This window comes from Mobula hypostoma, chromosome 17 (genome assembly GCF_963921235.1).
Source record: "Mobula hypostoma chromosome 17, sMobHyp1.1, whole genome shotgun sequence".
Taxonomy (NCBI): Eukaryota; Metazoa; Chordata; class Chondrichthyes; order Myliobatiformes; family Myliobatidae; genus Mobula; species Mobula hypostoma.
Genome location: NC_086113.1, coordinates 41,972,012 through 41,995,753, shown reverse-complemented (window position 1 = coordinate 41,995,753; position 23,742 = coordinate 41,972,012). Strand labels below are relative to the sequence as shown.

Genomic DNA, 23,742 nt, shown 5'->3' with positions numbered 1-23,742 from the left:
CATATCTGCTTACTGACCTTCTGTTGGGAAAAACTCCTTTTCCCTCTTTCCTCCTCCATTAAGACATGCCCCCCCCCCCACCTTCTGAATAGGGTTTAGATTAGATTAGATTATGAGGACACTCAGTCCTCATTTATTGTCATTTAGAAATGCATGCATTAAAAAATGATACAATGTTCCCCCAGAAAGATATCACAGAAACACAGGACAAACCAAGACTAAACTGACAAAACTACATAATTATAACATATAGTTACAACAGTGCAAAGCAATACCGTAATTTGATAAAGAGCAGACCATGAGCATGGTAAAAAAAAGTCTCAATTCCCGATAGCCCCATCATCTCACGCAGACGGAAGCGCCGCAAACTTGCCGATGCATTGGAAGCACCCGACCACAGCCAACTCTGAGTCCGTCCAAAAAATTCGAGCCTCCGACTAGCCCTCCGACACCGAGCACTGAGCACCATCTCTGCCGAGCGCTTTGACCTGCCCCGGCCGCGAAGCAACAAGCAAAGCCGAGGACTCGGTGCCTTTCCCTCCGGAGATTCTGTATCACACAGTAGCAGTGGCAGCAAGGCAGACATTTCAGAAGTTTCACCAGATGTTCCTCCGTACTCTCACGTCTGTCTCCATCAAATCAGGATTGTGCACGGCACCCTACTTGACAGATAACAGATATCATTCACCGGAGTGGCCACTGCAAGCTGCGTCGCGCCGCCATCTTCTCCTCCTCCTATGTCATTAGTGTCAATGTTGTGGTCCTTTAAAAAACAAAATTAATGGTCTAGTCATTGGTGACAATAGAATTGAAATTTATATAATTACACCTGTTTTAAAATGCGTAATCAAATTGAACTTTATATAGTTGCATCTGTTTTAAAATGCATTTGTTTACTTGTAACAGTAAGACCCAAAAGCATCAAGGCACATAAGTTTTGAAGAGTTAATTTTCTTGAAAATACAGATTTGGTAATCTTTCAGTTCTGGAGGATTCATAATACCCACTCAGTAAACTACATATTTTTCATTATTATGGCAGACAACCTGAGAACACTGGGGATAATTTTAAAAAACTGTCTACAATTGCATTTCACTGCCACTGCGTCCCAAATAACAAATAGCAGGATGTTGCTCCTAATACCTTCCCATCCAGACAGGATATAAATATTTTAAATATCTTGCCTTGAAGTTTAACATGCAAAGATAAACTAAAGCAATGGGGCTATAGATAAAATAGTTTTAATATTATCAGCTGCATAAAAGTCTACTATTGTTTATTTTCATTTATGTTCACTAAATGGAACTAAGAATATCTCATAACTTCACATAGCAGTTTACTATTAAAACTTTTAAAGTTATAAGACTATTTATATTATGCAGCTGATTTAAAGGAGTAGACTACACACAAGATCTATGAGTCAGTCTGGGAAATTCGTCCAGCAGTTTAGTTGAATCTACTCATTGTAAGTTTGAAAGAATGGACTTTATAAAGACTTACTGTAGGCGTCAGAGTGTAAACATTCTTTGAATTATTCTGAAATAGTGACAAGGTTTTGTGCACAAAATGATTGAGAGCAAGGCCATGGTGCTTTATTTGATTCTCTGAAGTCTCAAAAGGGGAGATCAGTCATCTTTCCCATCAGCAGAAGGAAGAAAGCTGCTGTCTTCATGAAGGTGTGGCTGGAGGTAGAAGAGGATGTGAGCTGTAGAAGCATTGTGCCCAAACTCAAGTGCCGTGGGGCCAATCGTTTTAACTAATCTAAATATATTATGTTAGTCTTCAGTTATGATTTGTTTATGTCTGTGTTTGCCTTTTATCGCCCTCTTTTCCTCATTCTGCCTTGCCAAATGCTATGCATCATATTAGTCTTCACTTTCTATATATTTCCTCACACCCATTTACAGCTGACACTCACTGCTTCGGCATGGTATTCACTCACAGAGCAGTCTAGCAGGCAAAGAGATATCAACACTTGAGCAAATTTGATCACAATTTGACCAAAACTGCAACAGCAGGCTATGAAAGAAACACTTCTGCCCTTCTATCAAGAGGAGACGGATGGAAGGAAATCAGAGATGCCTGGCGACAGAAATAAAAACGTCTCTGAAGAAGCATATTGACTTTATTAGAACATTGAACTTAAAGAGCCTGAGTATATTATTTTCAAGTTATAAACACAAGGGATTCTGCAGATGCTGGAAATCTTGAGCAACACACACAAAATGCTGGAGGAACTCAGTGGACCAGGCAATATCTATGGAGGAGAATAAACGGTCAACGTTTTGGGCCAAGACCCTTCATCAGGACTGTAAAGGAAGGGAACAGAAGCCAGAATAAGAAGGTGAGGGGAGGGGAAAGAATACACGATGGCCGGTGATAGGTGAAACCATTTAGTTGAGAGTGGGGGGGATATGCTGAGAAGTGATAGATGGAAGAGGCCTCTGATAGGAGAGAAATGTGGACCATGCGAAAGAGGGAAGGGGGAAGGACATCAGAGGAAGGTGATGGGCAGGTGAGGAGAAGAGAAGACTGATCAATAGCCTGTTGGTAGTCATATGGAACTTTACATGGCACTCTTGTTCCCTGTAGGAGGTTCCATTCTGATGTCAGCAACCAGCTTTGAAGGAAGTATCCCCTTGCCACTCATAATCAAGCTTTAATTCTGTTTCCTCATGCAAAAACATGCTTAGCTTCAGATTCTCACAGGATAATAGTATCATCACGGTTTCTGCGAAATCGTGTGTGCATCTGTATTTAGGTTCACATTAGCTGTGACAAATCGCTTGTGATCGATAAAGATTCCTGTTCTGGTGATGAAATCGATGGCACACCACATCAGCAGGAAGACGGCTAAAGGAACAATCCTGACTCTCCTTATTCAGCAGCAGTCAGCAAGCACAACGCACTCAGACACGGCGGCCTCTCTTGCTTCAACCAATGGTGCTATTATCTTTTTTCAAACATCCTCTCTTTGACTGCAAGACACTGCAGGATGTTAAGAACTTCGAGTACTACAAGTCTACCCCATCAGCGGACGAGCTAAACTTGTTGCGAACTGTTTTGCTGTCTGCTACAGAAAGGCATTGGAGTCAATGCACGAAGGTGGTGTGCTGTTTAACAGCAGGTGATTGTCTTGGATGTTTGTCTTGTGATTGCAAGACCCTGTTGGACATCGGTAATATAGGATACTGCAAGTCCGGTTTACTGGTGAGACTGAAGGCAGCGGAGTTGTATGGCCTCGGCTGTACTATGGACTAGGCTGCATGCCGTGGGTACGCCTGTTCCAGCTACCCAGGAGGGAAGATGGCGGAGGCAATACCGTGTGGCATCCATTCTGTTCCTGATATTGGGCCACATGATTTCATCATCATCACATAGAACGCGCTCCCTAGTGAGGTAGCAGGGGAAATACCTCCTGGAATACCTAATCTAGTCCTAGCAGTCTGACACAATGATTATCCTGACAGGCCGCGGTCATAGCGCTCATCAATGGCACTTCTTATAAGGGTGCTTGTCATAGACCTCCCATCTCCAAGAGAGAAAAATACTCCTCTATAGGGTAGAGGAACAAGGAGTATGGAGGAAGGAATTCATGGACATGCATGGATGAGACTGAACCCTGCAGATGAGTGGTGGAAAGATACATTGTCCCATATGATAGGATAATGTGGGCCATTGATTCTGGCATCCTATTCCTCCTTGAATGTTAAAAGTAGTCTGTAAAGCCCACCAAGGAATGGGATAAGGCAAGGGGTGTTATATAGCCCAATATTGATTTGCAAGAACAAATATATTTCTGCTGAGTACTGAATTTAATCTTCATTATTATTTCCATTATGGTCCATTTGTGCACCTATTTTATAAAGTTTCTTAAAACTTTATTCTGCTACTTTATCTTTCATTTTATCATCTAAATGGGATTTTTGATGTTACAGTAAAATGCAATAAAGAGTTTTTATTTTATAATTACAGGGATCAATGCATTCATTACTGTGCTTCTGCAAGATACTGTGAATATTGATGAGGTTTTTCTTCTTGACTTTGGGACTGGATCTGGATACAGACAACAATTGTCAATTGAAATGGATGATATTGAGAACTCTTTGCTTAAACAAATAGTAAGTGGTCCTGATAAAAAGAGGGCAGATTTGCTCATATTTTGCATCACTTTCTATAGGAAAATAGGACCTGAAGCAACATTGAACCAGTTACTCAGTGAGGATTTAATGATATTGTTTGAGATTGATCCTAATATTGATTTTTCATATATTTCTCTGGTGAAGTATCTGCTGTTCAGTAATAATCACATTTAGAAATTAATTTTTCAAGGTATTTCTTTTTCATTTTAAAAATTATTAAAGTTGTATTGTTTTGTTTTCAGAGTGCAGTTACGGAAACAAAGTGTTGTAAGGCCCTTTGTACGTGTTTTGGAGAACCCGGGGCAATTGGTTTGCAAGGAAGAAAAGGACAGAAAGTAAGTGAATAATCTATGCTTTTTCAGCAGTTTTTCCTACTATTTGTTCATAAATCTCAAGTACACAAGGTACAATCCCATTTCTCTTTCATCCTCTAATAGAATTTTGATGTTATTTTAGGCACGTCAGGGTCCAAAGGGATATATGGGCTACCCAGGAGAAGAAGGAGCACCAGTAAGTTGGTAATTTTGATAGCTATTTCTAAAAGGTTGTCATCTGCTTTCCTTTTTTTCTTGAAGTGAAATTAAGCTGCTTTTGTTTCTTTCTGAGCTCTGTGGCATTTATCAGGCAACACATTAAAGAAATTTTTGGCGTACACATCCATGCACAGTAAAGAAGCCAATGTGGGGACCTTCCAGCAATGAATAGTTTAAATAATTTTTCTCCAGAATGTTAGGCCACTTCATACTTTGTTACCTTCGGGGTTGATTTCAATTTGGGCAGCTGATCAATAGCATCTGCTTGATGGAGGGAGGTAATGGTTGGAACCATTTTGAGGCACCATTCTTATGTCAGGAGAAGAAGGAAGGTCCAGGCATTAACTGAGTGTCTGAATAAAGTTTGTCAGATCCACATTAGTTAATATCATGTACCCTCATGGCTATAAATTCAATGCAAAGCAATCAAAATGCAAAGTAAACGATAAATGATGGAAATCTGAGTAAAAACCAGAAAAAGCATCAAATAGTGTGGGAATCAATGTCAGTAGTTTAGATCAGTGATCATTCATCTGAATATTAAAGGACTTATAATGAAATATCATTATTAAAAAGTTGACTCCGCTTCTCTCTCTACATTGCTACCTGACTTAATGAGTATTTCTAGCATTCAAAGAGTATGGTCAGTGCAGAGAGACATGGGTGTCAAAACTTCAGATTACTTTCTACTTGCTTTTAAAATCTTAACTTTAAACTTAAGTTTTAAAATCTACTTCACAATACATATATAACTCTGCAGCTCCTGACACTGATTGATGAGTGTGCAACATACGTTTAAATCGGTTGTGTTTATCCCAAACATTTTTTTCCTGAACTATTAACTAAAGTTCAATGCGCACCATGCTTTATTGCCTTCATCTATTATAAGAAATCTACTACCTCGGTACATAGATCAAAGTTGCTTGAACTTCCAGCATCTGCAGAGTTCCTCGTGTTTGCATTTTTAAAAACCTCGGTACATAAGTGGTTAGCCCAGAGTTCAAAGCCCCTAGAAATGACTGGCTACCGGCGCCGACAGAGCAGATATCCATTTGATAAAATACAGATTTTGGCAAGTTAAAATTTAACGTATTTTCTTCAAACTGTTTTGCAAAGTTCCGACAAAGTTTGCTTCACTGAAAGGAACTTAACAGATACAGAACTGATGTTTCACAGAGAGCAAAAATAGGTGAGAGCAAATTTGTTGCCGTTAATACCACTCATTTAATTTCCCATTCATTTGAGGGGATTGAGAATTTCAGTAGATGCCTGCAAGGAGCAGTTTCTTGTTTGCTTTGACTTCACGACTTTGTGATGAGTTTAGTAGAATTGTTCAGTGTCTGGGATCACATTTTTGTCATGCTTTTAATTTCAGAGCTTGAGCCATTGTTTCCAGATGCTGAAATAAACAAAATTTTGTTAAAATACACTATATTAAAATTAATACTATCAATGTTCTACATAATCAAAAGTTATAAATACTAAATCAAAATCTCCTTTGTATTGTTAATTCTGTTTTATTGAAAATATACAGTTAGTGCCAATAACATTAAGTGGAACAAATTTGAAGATTTAATTTTCTTGATATTATATATGTGGTCGTCTGTTAGTTGGGGGGAATTCATACCATCCCCACATAGCTAACTCCAGCTTTTAGTTTTTAAATAGAGATAATTTGAAACATTGGGAGAATGTTAGGAAATGGTGTCTATTTGCACATCACTCCTGCTGTGTCTCGAGTAACAATAGAAGATATTGCTGTAAAAATGTCATAATCCAATCAGGAGACAAGAGTACTAAATATTTTGAGTAGCAGTGTGCAAAGAAATAAATGAGGAAGATTGGATTATAAAGAGTTTGGCTCAATATCACAGACTGCAAAATAATCTGCTACTGTTTACTTGCATTGTGTACACAAAATTGTATTTGAATTTCCCCTGTTTGATTTAAACAAAGTACATAACCCACCAATGAATGGAAAAAATATTTGAATCGAAAGACATTTTACATTGTCAGCTTTCACTTAAGAGGAATAGACCATGCATAAATCTCTGACTCAGACTGGAAGATCTTCCTAAGATGAATCTATTTACAGAAGGCTATAATGGACTTATTTACATATTAAAACATTTATTTAGCTCGGAGCCAGATTGTAAACATTGGGCAAATTATTTAGAATGCTGTGTACAAGGCAATTTTTTCCTTATGTAACAGAGACATGGTAGCTGCTATCACTCTGGAATTAGAAGATGAAATGCAGTTGATGTGGTTGAAAGTTTGCTTGAAGCAAGCCTTCATAAAACACATGCCCTTTGTGCTGTCACATAATTTTCAGTACAATCTGTTTTGTAAACTATTTTATTTTCGTCTATGTTATTTTAAGTGTCTAATGCTGTTGCTGACTCAATGTCCTTCCTGCTGTTAATGGTTCATCTCTTAACTACTTGCAGACCAAATGTCTGACCATAATAAGAAGTTACTTTTTTTTCAGTATTTCCCCTTATCCTCCCATCTTCCAACTTTTACCAACATTTGCATTCTACTTTTTTTGTCTTTCTTTGATCCAAATTTATTTTCCCTTGGACATCAAACGCAGCTCCAGATGTGAATTCAATAAATGAATTTTATGTCATAAAGTCAGAGTCATACAGCAGAGAAACAGGTCCTCTGGTCCAATTGGTCCATGCCAACCAAGATTCTGAGCTGATACCATTTGCCCACGTTTGGTCTATATCCCTTTAAAATCTTCTTATCCATGTACCCATCCAAGTATCTTTTAACTGCTGTTAATGTACCTGCCTCAACCACTTCCTCTGACAACTCAATCCATATAATGATACCAACTGGAAAATTAACTGTATTCAATATTAACTCAGAAACACAATATGAGCAGATTTGGTGGGCTGGGATGCTTTGATACAACATGACAAATGAAGTAATAAACACAGCTCATCTGAAAAGCTGTCTGCTCAGTATTCGCTGACAGTAGCCTTGATGAGAATCTTCATGATGTGAACTCGGTTTCAATGTTAGAAGAGATAATCCAAAGATTTAGAGGATCACTGTAAGGAAAGAAAGAGAGACAAGGTATGGTAGTGAATTCTGAATGCTCAAAGCCTATACCCTGCTAATCGGATGGTTCTCTTGAGAACCTGCGGGGACTGTGAAGAATTGGAGAGAAATATATTTTCTCCACACTGTTGCCACCTGAGAAAGGACATGGCAAGAGGTGAGTTAGGAAATTCATAAAGTGGACAGTGAGAAATGACAAGCCCAGGTCAGGAAAATGAGCACTCTGAAGGGTTATTCAACTTCCATGCTTCAGTTATGAGGAGACCAATGTTGAATGGCATTTGTGACAAATAATATAAAAGGCTGACAATTTAATATAAACACTTGCACCTTCATGGAGTAAGGATAATAGATGCATGGTGTGTGGTCAAATGTTCTCTCCAAGCCCCGACTATTCCTTTTCTCTGTTTAGTGTGATATCTTCTCTTTTGGTGGCTGCTATAATAACTGAGTTTTAAGGAATTTATTCCATCATTCAGGACATACTCTCTTCTCACTACTGCCATTGGGAAGGAGGCACAAGAGCTTTAGGTCCCACACCACCATGTTCAGGAATAGTTATTACCCTTCAACCACCAGGCTTCTGAACTAGTGTGGATAAGTTAACTCACCACAACTCTGAATGGATTCCACAACTTATGGACTTACTTTCAAAAACTCTACAACTCATATTCTCAGTACTATTCATTTAGTTATTTTTATTTATTTTTATCTGCAAAATTTGTACACTTGTTGTTTGTTTTTGTTTGTGTGGGTGTTTTCATTGATTCTATTGTTGTTCTCTGTTCTACTGTGAATGATTGTAATAAAATGAATCACAAGGTAGTATATGGTGACATATACATACTTTGATATTAAATTTGTTTTGAACTTTGAAGTATCTTGCTCTATTAAGAAAAGGTTGAATATTTTACTTAGGGAGATAGAGGCCCACCGGGACATAATGGCACTCGAGGTTACGATGGATGCCGGGGTGACAGTGGTGAAAAGGTAAGAATGTGCTTATTGGTCACTTTAATGGTAATGTATCAAATATAGGTAGGTTCTTAGTCTTACCATTTCATAACCAATTATGTAACTATTTCAGGGAAGAAGAGGTTATCGAGGACAAAAGGTAAATATGGTACAATAAGATCATTTGATTTGAATATTTATTTTGATACTAAAACTTGGTAGTGTACTAAAAGTCTGCGTTCCATTACAACAGGGGAGCGATGGTGAGCATGGTATTGATGGAATGATTGGAGAGCAGGTATAATTTTTTTAATAGAATATTTGTACAGAAAGATTACTTACAAATACCTTCTGAATATTCATAAAATGCCTTCTTCCAACAGGGAATCCAAGGTCCTCCTGGAACTGCAGGTGAAAAAGGCAACAACGGAAAACTGGTAAAACCATTTTTAAAATTATGTTAGTAGTTATAACCAAGAACCTTGTGTTTGCTCCTTTCACAGAACTACCCTGATTCAACAGATCCCGAATGATAAGATGGGTAATTGTTTGTTCTACATGTCCCAACTATCTGCCAATTCTAACCAACAGTAATAAATGGAAAATTGTTCATCCCCCTTTGATGCAGACTGAAAAGATACACCCTTTCCCCAACTATTGCTCTTCTAAACATTGATGATCCAGGTTTTCCTTTCCAGTGTGTTCTAATCTGATTTGAATTTCCAGCAGGATTTCTCATTGGAGTATGTAACATCATTCCAAGTTTACCAGAATATGAAACCAAGAGAAATAGCTAATGACAAAATGAATTACCACATTCAGAATAGTGAAGAAAATCTATGAATAAATAGTCAAGATGAAAAGGATATGGTAGAATGTTGATGGTCAATCTGATCTTGACATGTAAAATAAAATTAGGGAAACATTGGAGATGAAGTTAGCTCTGCAGCACAACACAGCTTGCCTGAAACCTTAGGAATCTTATGGTGTAGATAAAATATCAGTCAAACATACTCAGAATATCCTCTCAAATGATGAAGAAAAGCCACATTCAATCACTGGAATTGATACTTTGTTACACATAGGACATTTCCCTTATTTCTGTTATTGTTATCTTAGAGATATTTATACTGTTCTTGTGTTCTTGTGTTCTTTAGCTCATTAGATAACATTTATTGGCTGCTGCGTGATTGGAAATGGGCTGCAAAATGTGAGGATGAGCTAGTGCATGAAATTGGGTGAAATATGAACAGGCTGACAAGGGCAGAGCGAAGAAAGAGGGAAGAATGTGTAGGACAAAGAGGCAGCAGGGTGATCTGCGATGGATTTGGCAGACTGGGGGTGCGGACCCAACAGCATGGAGCTCAAGCAGATCTGGAAAGGAATTGGCGGGGTGGAGCAGGAGGGGTCCTGAAATAGTGAAAGCCTGGAGGACAGTGTAGGGTGAACCGAGGGCGGGAATGGATGGAGCGAAGGGCCACCAATCAAGGAATACACAATGGCAGTGTGGCCGCTGTGTGACTGGAAACGGATGGCGTGTAAAGAGGGTTGGGTGAAACAGAAGTGATGCAGGTAAATAGGGTCAGTATAGGCAGTTCAAAGATGGTGTGGAAATGGTGTGCTGGGGGACCTGTTTTTGTGTTGTGTGCTGTGGGGGAAAAAAGTACATCTCTCCATGCTGGGCAGCAAGAGGAAGAGATCTCCGAGCTTCATCGACAAGCGTTGCCTAACTTTAGTCTTGAGCTTCTCTTCCATTCTCCCAGTGCAATCCCCAGCCAGCAGATTGAGTCCTGGGGAGCATACCATCAGTAGCAGCCTCAGTTTGTCTGAAATCCCACACTATATCACCAGTCAAATAGTCCTTATCCTTAAGTTCGTTTGATCAATGCAATTAACGCCTTGGAATGTTGAATGTTTGACACCAGCCTTTGCCATTGGTTGCACAGGTCCAGCCATGGGATTAAAATTAGGCTTCTGCATCCTGTTTCTTCTCTTTTGATCAACATAATTTGCTTCCTTGCACTTATCCACTTCTCTTAGAAATTTCTCCTCTTTTGACCTTGTTATATATTGGAGCATTTGTCATTTGTGAATGATGGGATCCCTGCTGATTTTTTCTCTATTATTTTGAAACAAGAAACTTGGACTGTTTCCCCAAGTGGATAATATTCTTCCCATGCTGTATTCTCTATGTGACCCAAAAGCTTACTCATCACGCAAGTGAAAAGGTAGAGTATCTGCCAGTAGTCTGCTCAGTTAGCGTTATCTTGTTACAATGTTTCCCTGTAGTGTGGATAAAGTAGCATTCATAATAAAAAAATTTTAACCTAAAATGCTGAGGGAGTAAGATAGCGTAAGCTGCAATGTTGGAACTTAAGGTGTGCTTTGCCTGAACCTGCAGTAGGTATTCTTGTTAGCAGCTTTATCCTATGTTTTTACAAGTTCTGTATGAAAGATAGGAATGCGAGTTAAAGTTTTAAAAATATAATAATAATTTTCACAAAGAAAAACAGGATTCAAGTTAATAGTATGAGTTAAGCAAAAATATGATTTCATGAATGCAATATAATGAAAATTATACTTTGCTGGTTTTTATATCTTCATAAACAATAACTTTTATAAACAATAAAAGTTGTTTATTTTTGCTGCAAATAACTTATTAATCCAATACTGTCGAGACCCACCAGTCCAGACTTGAAGAGTTTGCAAGAGATGTGTTTACATTATTTCTTCGGCATGAATGATGCTCAGATTAGGTGTATTTAACAACAGGCTTGAGTGAACTACTGACCAATTTTTCTCCTCTTGATTGTGTGAAAGCACAATCTGTGGGTGCAACCAGAATATCAAACCTAATTGACCAGTATGTCAATTTGACACACTATGCTTTGGATTTCATGTACATTATAATTGTTGACTGCTTTTAGTAATTTATTTATGTGTCTTGGCTGCGTCCTATTCTTAGACTTTTGAAATGGCCTCATTTATTGAATACATTGAATTCACAAGCTGTGATTTGAAGTCATTCATTTCCGAGAACTAATTTTGCTTGCCTTAATTTTTAGGGTAGAAAGGGGCAAAAAGGGCTTTCAGGTGATCGTGGAGAAACTGGTTCACGTGGCGACCCTGTAAGTGATCTTAGAAAAGATAACTAAAGACTGCATCGGGTGCTGTTCATCCTGCTTTGTTTAGACCTGCATTTTACCAAAAGGATAAAGTTCTGGAATTTTGTTTGGTTAGAATTTTACTTGTGTCAGTAATTTAATGAATTTTTAAAAAATTGATAGATGTCAGAAATTATGATTTTATTGAATTACAGCAGAAATCTAGGACATTAAGGTGGCATTTTGGGACAAGAGAAGGTAGAAAATTATTTTGGTATCTGAGCTTTTATTTTGAAATCAGTAAACTGTAAGACTTAGTGGCCTGCAAGATGTTTTGTGACTTCATTGTGATATTAGTTTCTTGCCTACCTTCCTGCCCCTGTAATCATCACTTCAAGGACTCCATTCTTCTCAAGCCCACTACTAATATCCTCTATGTTTACCAGTGTCTTCCAACAGATTTATCCAAGGATGTTAAATGTGCATACAGGTGTGCACACACAAACACATGCATGCTCTCACATGCACAAGTACACACAAATGCACACACGAACACAGATCCTCTGCAACTGGATCCTCAACTTCCTTATCAGAAGGCCTGAATCAGTGTGAATCAGTAATAACATCTCCTTGCTGATTATCAACATAGGTGACCCTCAAGGATGTGTGCTTAGCTCACTGCTCTACTCTCATGACTGTGTGACTAGGTACAGCACAACTGCCATTTAAGAGTTCACCAATGACAACACTGTTGTTGGTAGAATCTCAGAGGATGATGAGAAGGCATACGGGAGTGAGATACATTGGCTGGCTGAGAGGCATAGCAACAACACCCTCACACTCAATGTCAGCAAGGAACAGATTGAGGACTTCAGGAAGGGAAAGTCAGGAGAACACACAGCAGTCCTCAATGAGGGGCCAGCATTGGAAAGGGAGTGCAGCTTTAAGTTCCTGAGGATCTCAAAGAATCTGGCCTGGGCCCAATATATTGAGGCAGACAGCAGCACTTTGTTAGGAGTTTGTGGAGATTTGGTATGTCACCAAAGACTCTTACAAATTTCTATAGATGATCATTCTGACTAGTTTTGTCACAGGCTGGCATGGAGCCTCTAAGGCTTAGGAGCACAAGAGGGTTATATACTCAGCCAGTTGCAACATGGGAACAACCCTCTCCACCACTGAGGACATCTTCAAGTGGTGATGCATCAAGAAGGCAGCATCCATCATTAAAGACCTTTACTATCTGGGGGCATGCCCTCTTCTTGTTATTATCACTGGGGAGGAGGTACACCCATACGCAATGTTCCAGGAGCAGCTTTTCTATTTTGCCATCAGATTTCTGAACATCCACGAACTTAGGAACACCAGCACATTGTTCCTTTTTTAACACTATTTACTTTTTTTAATTTATAGATTTTTAAGTCTTTGCACTGTAATGCTGTAGCAGAACAATCAATTTCACATCATATGTCAATGGTAATAATTCTGACAACACACACAAACACATAAACAACCACATGCATTCATATATTCGCATGTAAACACAATTGTCCAAGGAAATCTTAATCAAGTAACCTATTCTGAGGGCTTTTTTTTTGCCCAGTTTATATTGACTAACTCTCCTGCTGCATGGTGCTTGGCACCTTCATGTTTAAAGTTGTTTTGCTATTTGATAGAGACATGTGGAATATTGGTGTAGTCCAATACCTCACAGGAACAGAATCCACTTTCTTCTCATTAAATAGAGAGGCTTTGAGTTTCACTTATTCTCACTAGTCAGCTGATGTTTCTAAGATGGATTTTAGTCCAAAGAGTTTAAGATAGATTGATTCAGAAAATACTGTTCTAATGGATAAATCTTAATGTGTCATTTGACACTTGCATTCTATAGACTCCTGGAAAGACCACCACATTCAGAAGCATAAAGATTCTTAAACTAAATGAAACCAAATGGTAAATCGATTTGTTACTATCAGACGTACTGAGGAACAACGAGAAACGAGACTTGCATTCCATCCAGAAGAAAGTGGACATAACTCAGCACATCACAAGACCAGCCTCCCTTCCAAATTTCAATGTTCAAAGTACAATTATCATCAAAACATGTATACTGTATACAAACTGGAGATTTGTCTCCTTACAGGCAGACACAAACCAAAGAAATCCAAATAGAATCCATTTAAAAAAAAGACCATCAAAAGTGCAAAAAAGTGCAAACAGTAAAAAGTAAGCAAATAACATTCAGAACTAAAGTTCTCGAAAGTGAGTTAACATCTGTGAAGCCAGTCACAGCCGATCCGGGAGATCCATGGAGTCTGTCAACACTGCTCATTGTCTTGGTAAAGCAGCCAGCATCATCAAAGATGTTACTCACCCCAGACATTATCTCTTCTCCTTCCTCTCAACAAGTAGTAGGTATAAAAGCCTGACTCATCAAGTCAGGCAGTATCTACAATGCCGGTAAAAAAAAGCCATATTAAACCTACTGTGATTCAATGCTGTAAAACAACAAAACATAAAAACTTCCAAGGGGGCAAGGGGAGTGAATATTTTTTATAGGCACTGTATGTATCAATGTTTTGGGCCAGGACATTTCATCAGGACTCTAGGTCCATGGACAACTTCTGTCCTGCTGTTATAAGATTATTAGACAGTGTTTTAGTACAACAAGATGGACTCTTGACCTCACAATCTACTTCAATACGTACGACCTTGCACCTTATTGTCTGTCTTGGCTCTTTCTCTGTAACTGTAACATTTTATTCTATATTCTGTTATTGTTTTCCCTCATACTACTACCTGAGTCCACGCAACAGCTTTCTGCAGTCCGTACTACCTGCAGGGAGATCCATGCAGTCTCTGTAATTATATCAATTGTGATTTTAATTGCTTATAGTGGGGAATAGAATATAACAAGGCTGTGGGCCTGGCCCCATCTTCTTTCCAATTAGGTCTCAATTTAGATTATTTTGGTTTTAGTACATAGTTATTGAAATACATTCCTTAATGGTGCACTGTTAACTGTCGCTCACAAACCTTAAATGAATCAACCAAATCACAGGATTTTACTGTCAACATTTTGCAGTAGGCTTCATGACCTTGTTTTATGTTTCTCTCTAAGGGTGACCCTGGTGCTGATGGCAGTGTTCGAGGTCCACAGGGTGAAAAGGGAAGACCAGGCCAAATGGTATGTTGTCTTCCTTTATCTTTCCGGTTGAATGTATCTACTTACAATGTGCTGACATTTTTTATGAACTGAAACAAAACGCAGAGGCAATAATAATGTATTGTCTTTTACAGGGTAATCCAGGAAACACTGGTGTTCCAGGGAAACATGGTAGTGCAGGAAACCCTGTAAGGAAGTTGGCAGCTTCATCTGAAAACCTGCAGTACCACAAAAATTCATTTCTTTCAAGCTATTCCTTTTGCAATTAAATAAATAATTTCATATTAGTTGAAAATATAACATAAAAGTTGAAGGTTAATTATCATTTCACTGTTAGAAATATATTCCTGCATTAATTTAAAAGCTGTAAGTGGCTTTGAAGTGGTTTAATGCTTCAATTCAGTTAGAAGACATTAAAAATGCAATATATGATTCTTTTTGGTGTGAATAGATAAAATGATAAGTAATTCAGAGAGCTTGGTGTAGTCCATTCAGTGTATGAACTAACATTGGTTCAAGTACAGCATGCAGGATCTGTACACAGACATGGAAAAGGCTAGGGTAGACTGTTTCGGTTGGGAAGACTGAAGTGACTCTCTCACGTCAGTCTAAACAGGATATTGAGTTTTATGGCAATGTGGCTCAGCCTTAAGTAGAGACTGGGGAGAGGAATGCAAAACGTGTCAGGGCATGAAGATCAAGGGTAATTTGTTTCTGTTTTCTCAACAGTTTCCATCTGGAGAAAGAACACATGTTTGAAAGCAGATCTGACGGACAATTTAATAGAGCAGTTAAGGGAGAATGTGGGGGAGATCAAGAGAAATAAATGTCATTAATGCTTAATGCTAGAGGGTATACATTTAACATTAGGGACGGGAGTTTTGAAGGACATTTTTGAAGCAAGTTTTATTTAGATGGAGTGTGATATGTGCCTAGGGAGGTGATGGACATTTAGTAACATTTAAGAGGCACTTATACAGATACATCAATAGACAGGGAATACAGATATATGGACCATCTGAAGGCTATTGGGATTAGTCTAAATTGGCATCATGGTTGGCACAGTTATGAGGACTGATGGGATTGTTCCCGTGCCGTGCTGTACTGTTTTATGTTCTATGTAATGTCGTGGGTAAAGTGAGTAACTTGCAGATGAAGGTAATTAAAGAGATCACTGAGAAGGCACTCAAAGATGAGAAGGTGTTCTAATATCTCACAATTTGCATTAATTTTTATCACTTGTTCATGTTCTATATGAAAATGGAAGTGCAACGGATCCTGGTTAATTGGGACACATCAGGACCAATTAAACAGTTGCCCCAATTAGCCAAAGTTTCATGGAAATAGTTAAAAAGGTACAAAAAGACAAAATGGGTAACAAACTATGTATTTAAATAAAACCAGAACAATTTAGAACACTACCAATACCACTGCAGCACTATAAAACTTTAGATCCTAATACTTATTGACAGAAGAATTCAACTGCATCACGTTCATTTAACAGTAAATAAGCAAAATAAGCACATATATTTAGTGCAGATAATGGGCAGTCTTTGCACAAAGCCTTCAACAATTGCATCCTCCAAATCTTCATTTTTATTATAACGTTCAAGACGATTATCGGTACTTTCAATTTCTTAGTAGTTCCTAACTTGTTGGAGTAGTGAAATATTTCGATGACCGCACAAGTTCACATGATTGATGCTAGTTAGAAACCGTTCTGTAACAGTCTCCTTCCCCAACTAAGCTGCACAGTATCTCAAATAAGTGAAGGGAACTCCAGCTATTTGTTTGATCATTTGTTGTTCTTCAAGACCTGGCCCAAGTAAGTGGCATCCTGACCAACTGATGGCCCAATTAACCAGAATCCACCGTGCTGTATTTTATTTGCCTCCATTTTTGTCTAATAAGAACAGATCACCTTGTATTTATAATTGGAATAACGAACTAAATAGAACATTATGTTTTCCATCTCGATTAGGGTCCTGATGGAAGGAGAGGGCAACCAGGGACACAGGTAAGATTTTGTTTTTGATTTCTTTCATACTCTATATTTTGACATGTAATGCAGTGGGAAGTCATTGCTGGTAATACGGAGGGGAAGAGAGAGGAGGTGTAGTTTTATTCTGAGATCTAAGAATTATCAAGACTGTCTTTTACAAGGATTTTGACATAATAGATTTGCTATTACTATAAAATCACATGTAAGTAGAGTACTGTAATTTGATGACTAGATATTCTCTTTTCAACAGCAATCTATCAGAACTTTCATAAGCTTGTGCTGCAGTAGGCATGCTGACTGTGTCCACTGAAAGCCATTTGTTACTGACACTAGACGGGGACATTTGGAATAGAGCAGTGGAATAACTTGAAATTAATAATTACTGGAAGAAATAGCCATTCTTATTTTAACTCGACTAGTTTCAGATCTCATAATGTTAAATCCCCCTTCTGTTGTTTTATCAGTGTGCGGTGGAGATTGGGGGGTGCGGGGCTGAGAGCAAGATTTCTTGAAATGAGTAGTAGACTTGGTTTCAGGCATCTTGGAATTAAGTATAACCGAAGTAAAAACTGGACGCGTGTCTGATAATTTAAAATAAAAACAGGAAATGCTGGAAATACTCAGCAGTTTAGATGAAATCTGTGGGACGAGAAACACAGTTAAAATTTCAGTCAAAAGATCCTGGGAAGGAGAGATGAGATGTTCCTTAAGCTATAGGGAGGGTGGAGGAGGAGTGTTGTCTCCGATAGGGTAAAACCAGGGTAATCACAGGCTATTTGGCCAGTGAGTGAGTGGAGAAGTTAAGGGATGACAGATGATATAGGAGTTATGAAATACAGAGCAGGAAGACTTGTCTGGCAGCTCAGGCTGAGAATATCCTCCATGTTGAGAGGGAAGTAAGAAAAAAGGATGAAAAGTATGCAAGCATGCATGGCTTGTTAATGATAATGAATGATATGCCAGCAGAAACATACAGTGGGGGTGGCTGATATGGCAACAGAATACTCATTGATAATTCCAAGTAGCAATCAGCAGTGTAAAATGGGGATATTTATTATGCACTTATTAATTGAGAAATAGGATTAACATTTCACCTTAAAAAAAACTATGTGCCTGTTAACTCTGTTTCTCTTTCCATAGATACTTCTTTATGCACTGAGTGTTTCCAGCATGCCTTTTTATTTAACTCTGTCCATTAGGATGGTAATTGAATTAGCAGTGTATTCCCAGCTTTAAACAAAACACTCCTCTATGTGCAGGGGTCCAAAGGAGCAGTGGGCAACGCAGGTCTTAAAGGAGATCCAGGATTCCGAGGCGCGCAGGTAGTCAACAGTAACATTAGAATTTAAGGTGGATGTGGGTACTGTTCAAACTACAGTTTTATTAACATTTGTCGGACTTACTCAACTGAACTTTCCTAAGAAATGAAAATAATCAAAGGTATGTGGAGCTTCATTTTCTTTTCTGAAGTTTAACTGCTGCAGACTTATGCGTTGTTTCATTCTCACCTACCGCCCCATGAGCCTCCGCATACAACACATCATTCTCCACAACTCCCATCATCTTCGACGGGATCCTACCACCAAACACACTCTTACATTCCCCCTCCCCCAACTCTCTGCTTTCTGTAGGGTTCACCCCCTCCCTTGTCCATTCATTCCCCCCTCCCACTAACCACCCTCCTGGCACACACCCCTGCAAGTGACCAAAATGCTACACCTCCTCCCCCACCTTCATTTAAGGCTGCAAACAGTCCTCCCAGGTGAGCCAATGCTTCACCTCTGAATCTTTTGGGGTCATCTACTGTATCCAGTGCAACTGATGCAGTCTCCTCTACAGTGCTGAAACCTGACGTAAATTGTGGGACTGTTTTATCAGGCACCTAAGTTCCATCTGCCAACAGTGGAATTTCCTGCTAACCAACCATTTTAATTCCTATCCCCATTTACATTCTGACATTTCGGTCCATGGCTTCCTCATTTGCCACGACAAGGCCATTCTCAGGGTAGAGAACCAACACCTCATATACTACCTGGGGAGTCTCCAACCTGATGGCATGAACATCGATTTGTCCTTCCAGTTAAACATTCTCTCGCCTTCCCTCTTCTTCTATTCCCCACTCTGGCCTCTTAACTCTTCTTCTCACCTGCCCCGACTCCTCTCCTTCTTCCCTTTCTCCTCTCCTATCAGATTTCTTCTTCTCCACTCTTTTACATTTCCCACACACCTGGCTTCACCTATCATCCTCTAGCTAATCCTCCTTCCCCTCCTCCCCACCTTTTTATTTTGACATCTTCCCCCTTCCTTTCTGGTTCTGAAGAAGGGTCTCAGCCCAAAACTTCAACTCTGTTTATTCATTTGCATAGGTGCTGAGTTTCTCCAGCACTTTGCATGTATTGCTCTGGATTTCGGTCCAATGAGTCACTCTGTAAAATAATATGTTAATTTATAAGTTAATATGGCTCTCACTTTGAAGGAGTTTTGCCAATGCTGCTCTAGTTAAGTGATTAAAAAAAATCACAGTCCTATTACGTGGCAGTCTGTCACGCTATGTCATAGTGTCTTGTTTCTATACCAGTCTTTGCTTCACTGGTCTAGAAATTGGATTGCACGGACCTTACATTATAATTGTACCATAGGTGTCCAATGGTCCGGAATGGTTGGTGGTATGTACTCATGGATCCCACATCAGTGTAATCACTATGGTGGTAATGACTCCTCAGTTCACATCCCTGGCCCGTTATTAACTCTTTATATGTGCAGGCAACGGATAGCACCACAGCAGAAGGCCCACTGCTCATTACAATTGAAAACTTTGAACTGCCTTTACTTCCTAAGGAATATGCATGTCCATCACTCAGCCACCACTGCACTCCTTCTCAAATTCTTCCCTTCACAAACCACCTGCTCTGACCCTTCCACTCCTGGATTTTGTCCTTACACCATCTTCCATTGCATTACATACTCTTCCCCACCTCCCTGTCCATTTATTGTCAATGCATAAACTTCTTGCTACTTCCCTTATTCGTTACCTTTTCAAGCCAATTACAGTATTCCCCATAGTTTCTCTCCTTCGAACTTTCCATGTTTGACACACTTATCCTCGACCTTCTATTTCCCTACTGACAAAGTGGCCAAAGTTTAAGTGGGCAGGACCCCTTCCCTCCACCTCTCTGATATTTGTCCTGACCTTTCCCTCTTTTCTATTCTTTATCTGCACTAACACTCAAGTATTCCCTTGCTCCAGCACTTTGGATTGTCTCCTTTGTTATCCATTCCCAGTGACTGGCATTGGCCAAGTTATCATGTGCTCCCTGTCTTGGCAGATTGCTCAGTATAAGCATTTGGCACTCGCAACTTGCTGATGGAACATAATTGAAAATTGGAGCTCAAAGTGACTCGTGCTTCACGCATACAAGAGTGCCTGATGCTTTCCAGTTCTCGGTTTGTCAGCCTATTGAGTTTTGTTTAATAACTCGCGTCTCCCTTACCCACTTGCAGCTGTCTGTTGTAGAGCAGATGTTAGGTTACTAGATTTTGATACAACAGAAAAATTTATTTAAACATAATTAAACAAATCTGGAATTGAAGCCGGTACCCATAATTATTAAACCACTGGATTGGTATAACAATCCATCAGTTGACTAATGTCCTTCAGGGTAGGAAATACCCAATCTGGCCAATATGTGACTCTTAATTCTGTGATGTGGCTTATTCTTATTGACTCCTTATCCAGGGCAGTTACAGATGAGTAGTAATTGCTGACAAGCACCATCCATATTTCCATGAACAAATTAAAAAATCTTATCAGCAAAAATAGACACGAGAGATTCTGCAGATGCTAGAAATGTTGAACAACACAAAATACTGGAGGGAATCAGCAGATCAGACAGCATCAATGAAAGGGAATAAGCAGTCAACATTTTGGTCCAAGACCCTTCATCAGGGCATTTAAAAAAAAATTAATTGCGTTTAGCAAGAAAATAGATTGACTCAAATTTAGTCAACCAGAAACTCTTTTGGATAAACAGTATATAGTTTGGAACTACTTACAGCATCTAATTTTAATAATCACAGCTTGAAGAAAGGTCTGTTATGTACTGTGTCTTTCAAATATATATCTCACTGTACATTCTTATCATATGGCCAACAAATTATTACAAGCAAAGCTATTTTATAATTCAGTTCAGAAATGTGTGCAGCTCAGTGTTTGTATTGGATACAATATTAAATTTGTTTCAGTATCTCTCTTCTTAATACTTAAGTGGCCATAATATGGAGAGAATACTTTTTAAGCCTTAATATAACACCTGACTTTGTGGGGAAAACTCTTTAGAACTTTTATTTGTAAGACATACAACACTTTACTGCTTATCTCCCTCTGTAGTTTCCTAACTAGACAAGAGCTGCAGTTTGCTAGGTCAAACAGAAACTGTTTTTCATCATGTTGATTGAGAACAGACACATTTATTTGCCTTTAGATTCAGTACATTGCTGTTCTGTTCATGTTATCACTGCACTAAACTCACTCACTGTTTACTTTGACAGCATTTTTCTTGTTACAGGGGCCACCTGGTCCTGCTGGTGCTCCAGGCCGAAAAGGAACACAAGGAGCTCGAGGTCAACAGGTTTGTAATAGAGCTGAATCTTGGCATATGTGGTTTTAAGTCAGTTTTGTAAAATAATAGTTAGTAAGTTGTACCTTTGTAATTAGTTGTAGGGGCAAATGCAGGCTGATTTATAAAGTAGCCGAACATGGGAGCTGTATACAATTTATATTCATATTTGCCTGCTTAAGGGGTTAGATTTTGCATTCACTAATTTCATATCATATTGATTGTAAAATTGATACAAATAATAACATACTAGAGGACAACAATCCAGAATTTCTAAACAGTATATAAGATATTCATAAATAAGTGCTTCAAACTAATGTAGAGGTGTGAGATTTCCCACTAGGTGAGATCTGGCTGTGGAAGCAGCTACATTTTCTAACTCCAGAATCTAATTGAAAGAAAAACAGAGATGAACTTGTTTACTTAGTTTTTCTTCAGTGAGTCGCTGTCATATAACGTGGTGACATAATGACGTATGCCATTCACGTACTTTTTACATATAACCCATAATGGATTATGTAAACAAACAATGCTTCATCAAGAAATATAATTTCAATGTTAGTCAAATATTGAGTTATTAAATACACTGAACTCCTCCCTACTTCGTGCTCTCTCGCTCTCTCTCTCTCTCTCTCTATATATATATATATGTATGTTTGACAGCTTTTTTTCTCTAATAATTGACTCTGCTCTCCTCTACTGATCAAAGTGTCGTCTCCAGGTGACATCAGATGCAATCTCTTTACTGTGTAGGAGAGTGGTCCAGTTCTGTACATAACTTTTCCACGTACCCACTTTTAATCATCTCTGTACTCCCTTACCAAGACTGCTTGTCCAGGAGTGAAACATTAAGCCTCCTTGTTTGAGGAGTCCTCAAACTGACTCGGCTGTTTGGCCTACATACCCATCCTGAGATTGGGGTTTGAGCAGATCCAAACATGAGCACAAGGGACGACCCAGGAACAGCATCACTGGTGAATTGTTGGCTGTGGAGTGTGCTTCGTTGTGATATACAAAGAGGAAATAGGTGAGCTTCTGATTCAGTGTGATGTATCCTTCTGACATTGCTCACAGTACTTTCCTTAGACTCTGAACAAACTTTTCTGCCAAGCTATTTGTAGCTTGGCAGTATGGTGCAGATGTAATATGTCGTTTTCAGGAAAGACTGAAACTGTTCTACAACAAGCTGTGGTCCATTGTCACTGCCTAAGTTTGAGAAGAAGCTTCTCAACACGTCAACAGTGTGTGAGGATGTAGTGGAGGCTATCGGGAACACTTTTGGCCACTTTGTAGCTGCATCCACTACTACCAAGAAATCTGTGCCCTGTAAATGGTCCAGCAAAATCCACATGAATCCTCTGCCAGGGCACTGCAGGCCATTCCCAGGGATAGAAAGGTGCTTCTCTTGGCATCTTCTGGACATGTTGGCAACCCAAAAAGTGCATGGCAAGCTGCTCAATATGCAGATCTATCCCAGGCCACCAGAGAAAGCTTCAGGCCAATGCTTTCATTCTGACCATGCTTAGATGACCAGCATGCAGCTCCTCCAACACTTTAGCTCTCAGCTTGGATGGTACAACAACTCTCAATCCCCAAATAAGGCAACCCCCATCAAGGGCAAGTTCATCCCTGCACTGGTAGAAATGTGGGAACTGGAGTTTCTGCTGCACATTCCAGCCATCTTGTGTTGCCACGTTGACCTGAGACAGTGTGGGGTCTTCTCTGGTTTCCCTGTGGATCATCTCTGCCATTGTAGGGAGACTTTCAATTTGCATTAGGGAGAATACGTCAAGGGGAGTGTCCTCTTTTGTAAATTTTTCAGGTACTTCCCTTTCCGAAAGTAAACAGGACATCCCATCAGCATTTCCATGATTAATTGTCCTCTTGAATTTGATTTTGTAATTGTCTCCTCCAAGTAACAGAGCCCATCTCTGCATTTGTGCTGTTGCTGTTAGTAGAACACTCTCCTGTGAATTGAAAATGGACACTAGTGGTCAGTAATCATTAATGAGGGTAGGCTGGCTTCCATACAAAGGCTATGGAGGTCTGGTTGAGGAGCTGAGCAAGGTTGAAATTGTCCAAGATGAGAGCGGAGGACAGGTGAGCATTCAGTGCCGCCTGCCTGCGTTTGACCAGTCCTCGTCACCCTTTCG

The 23,742-nt window shown here is 39.2% G+C and overlaps 1 protein-coding gene across 2 annotated transcripts in view; it reads left to right on the top strand.

Moving 5' to 3' along the window:
- The window catches only part of LOC134357971 (collagen alpha-6(VI) chain-like), a 157,273-nt gene that overhangs the window by 62,978 nt on the left and 70,553 nt on the right, over window positions 1–23,742 (top strand). For both annotated transcript variants that reach the window (XM_063069798.1, XM_063069799.1), the window contains exons 11-23: window positions 3,976–4,121; window positions 4,385–4,477; window positions 4,599–4,652; window positions 8,666–8,737; window positions 8,835–8,861; window positions 8,955–8,999; window positions 9,085–9,138; window positions 11,767–11,829; window positions 14,927–14,992; window positions 15,106–15,159; window positions 16,953–16,988; window positions 18,233–18,295; window positions 21,539–21,601. In XM_063069798.1, coding sequence (XP_062925868.1) covers window positions 3,976–4,121; window positions 4,385–4,477; window positions 4,599–4,652; window positions 8,666–8,737; window positions 8,835–8,861; window positions 8,955–8,999; window positions 9,085–9,138; window positions 11,767–11,829; window positions 14,927–14,992; window positions 15,106–15,159; window positions 16,953–16,988; window positions 18,233–18,295; window positions 21,539–21,601 — 836 coding nt within the window. The remainder of the gene's footprint in view (window positions 1–3,975; window positions 4,122–4,384; window positions 4,478–4,598; window positions 4,653–8,665; window positions 8,738–8,834; window positions 8,862–8,954; window positions 9,000–9,084; window positions 9,139–11,766; window positions 11,830–14,926; window positions 14,993–15,105; window positions 15,160–16,952; window positions 16,989–18,232; window positions 18,296–21,538; window positions 21,602–23,742) is intronic.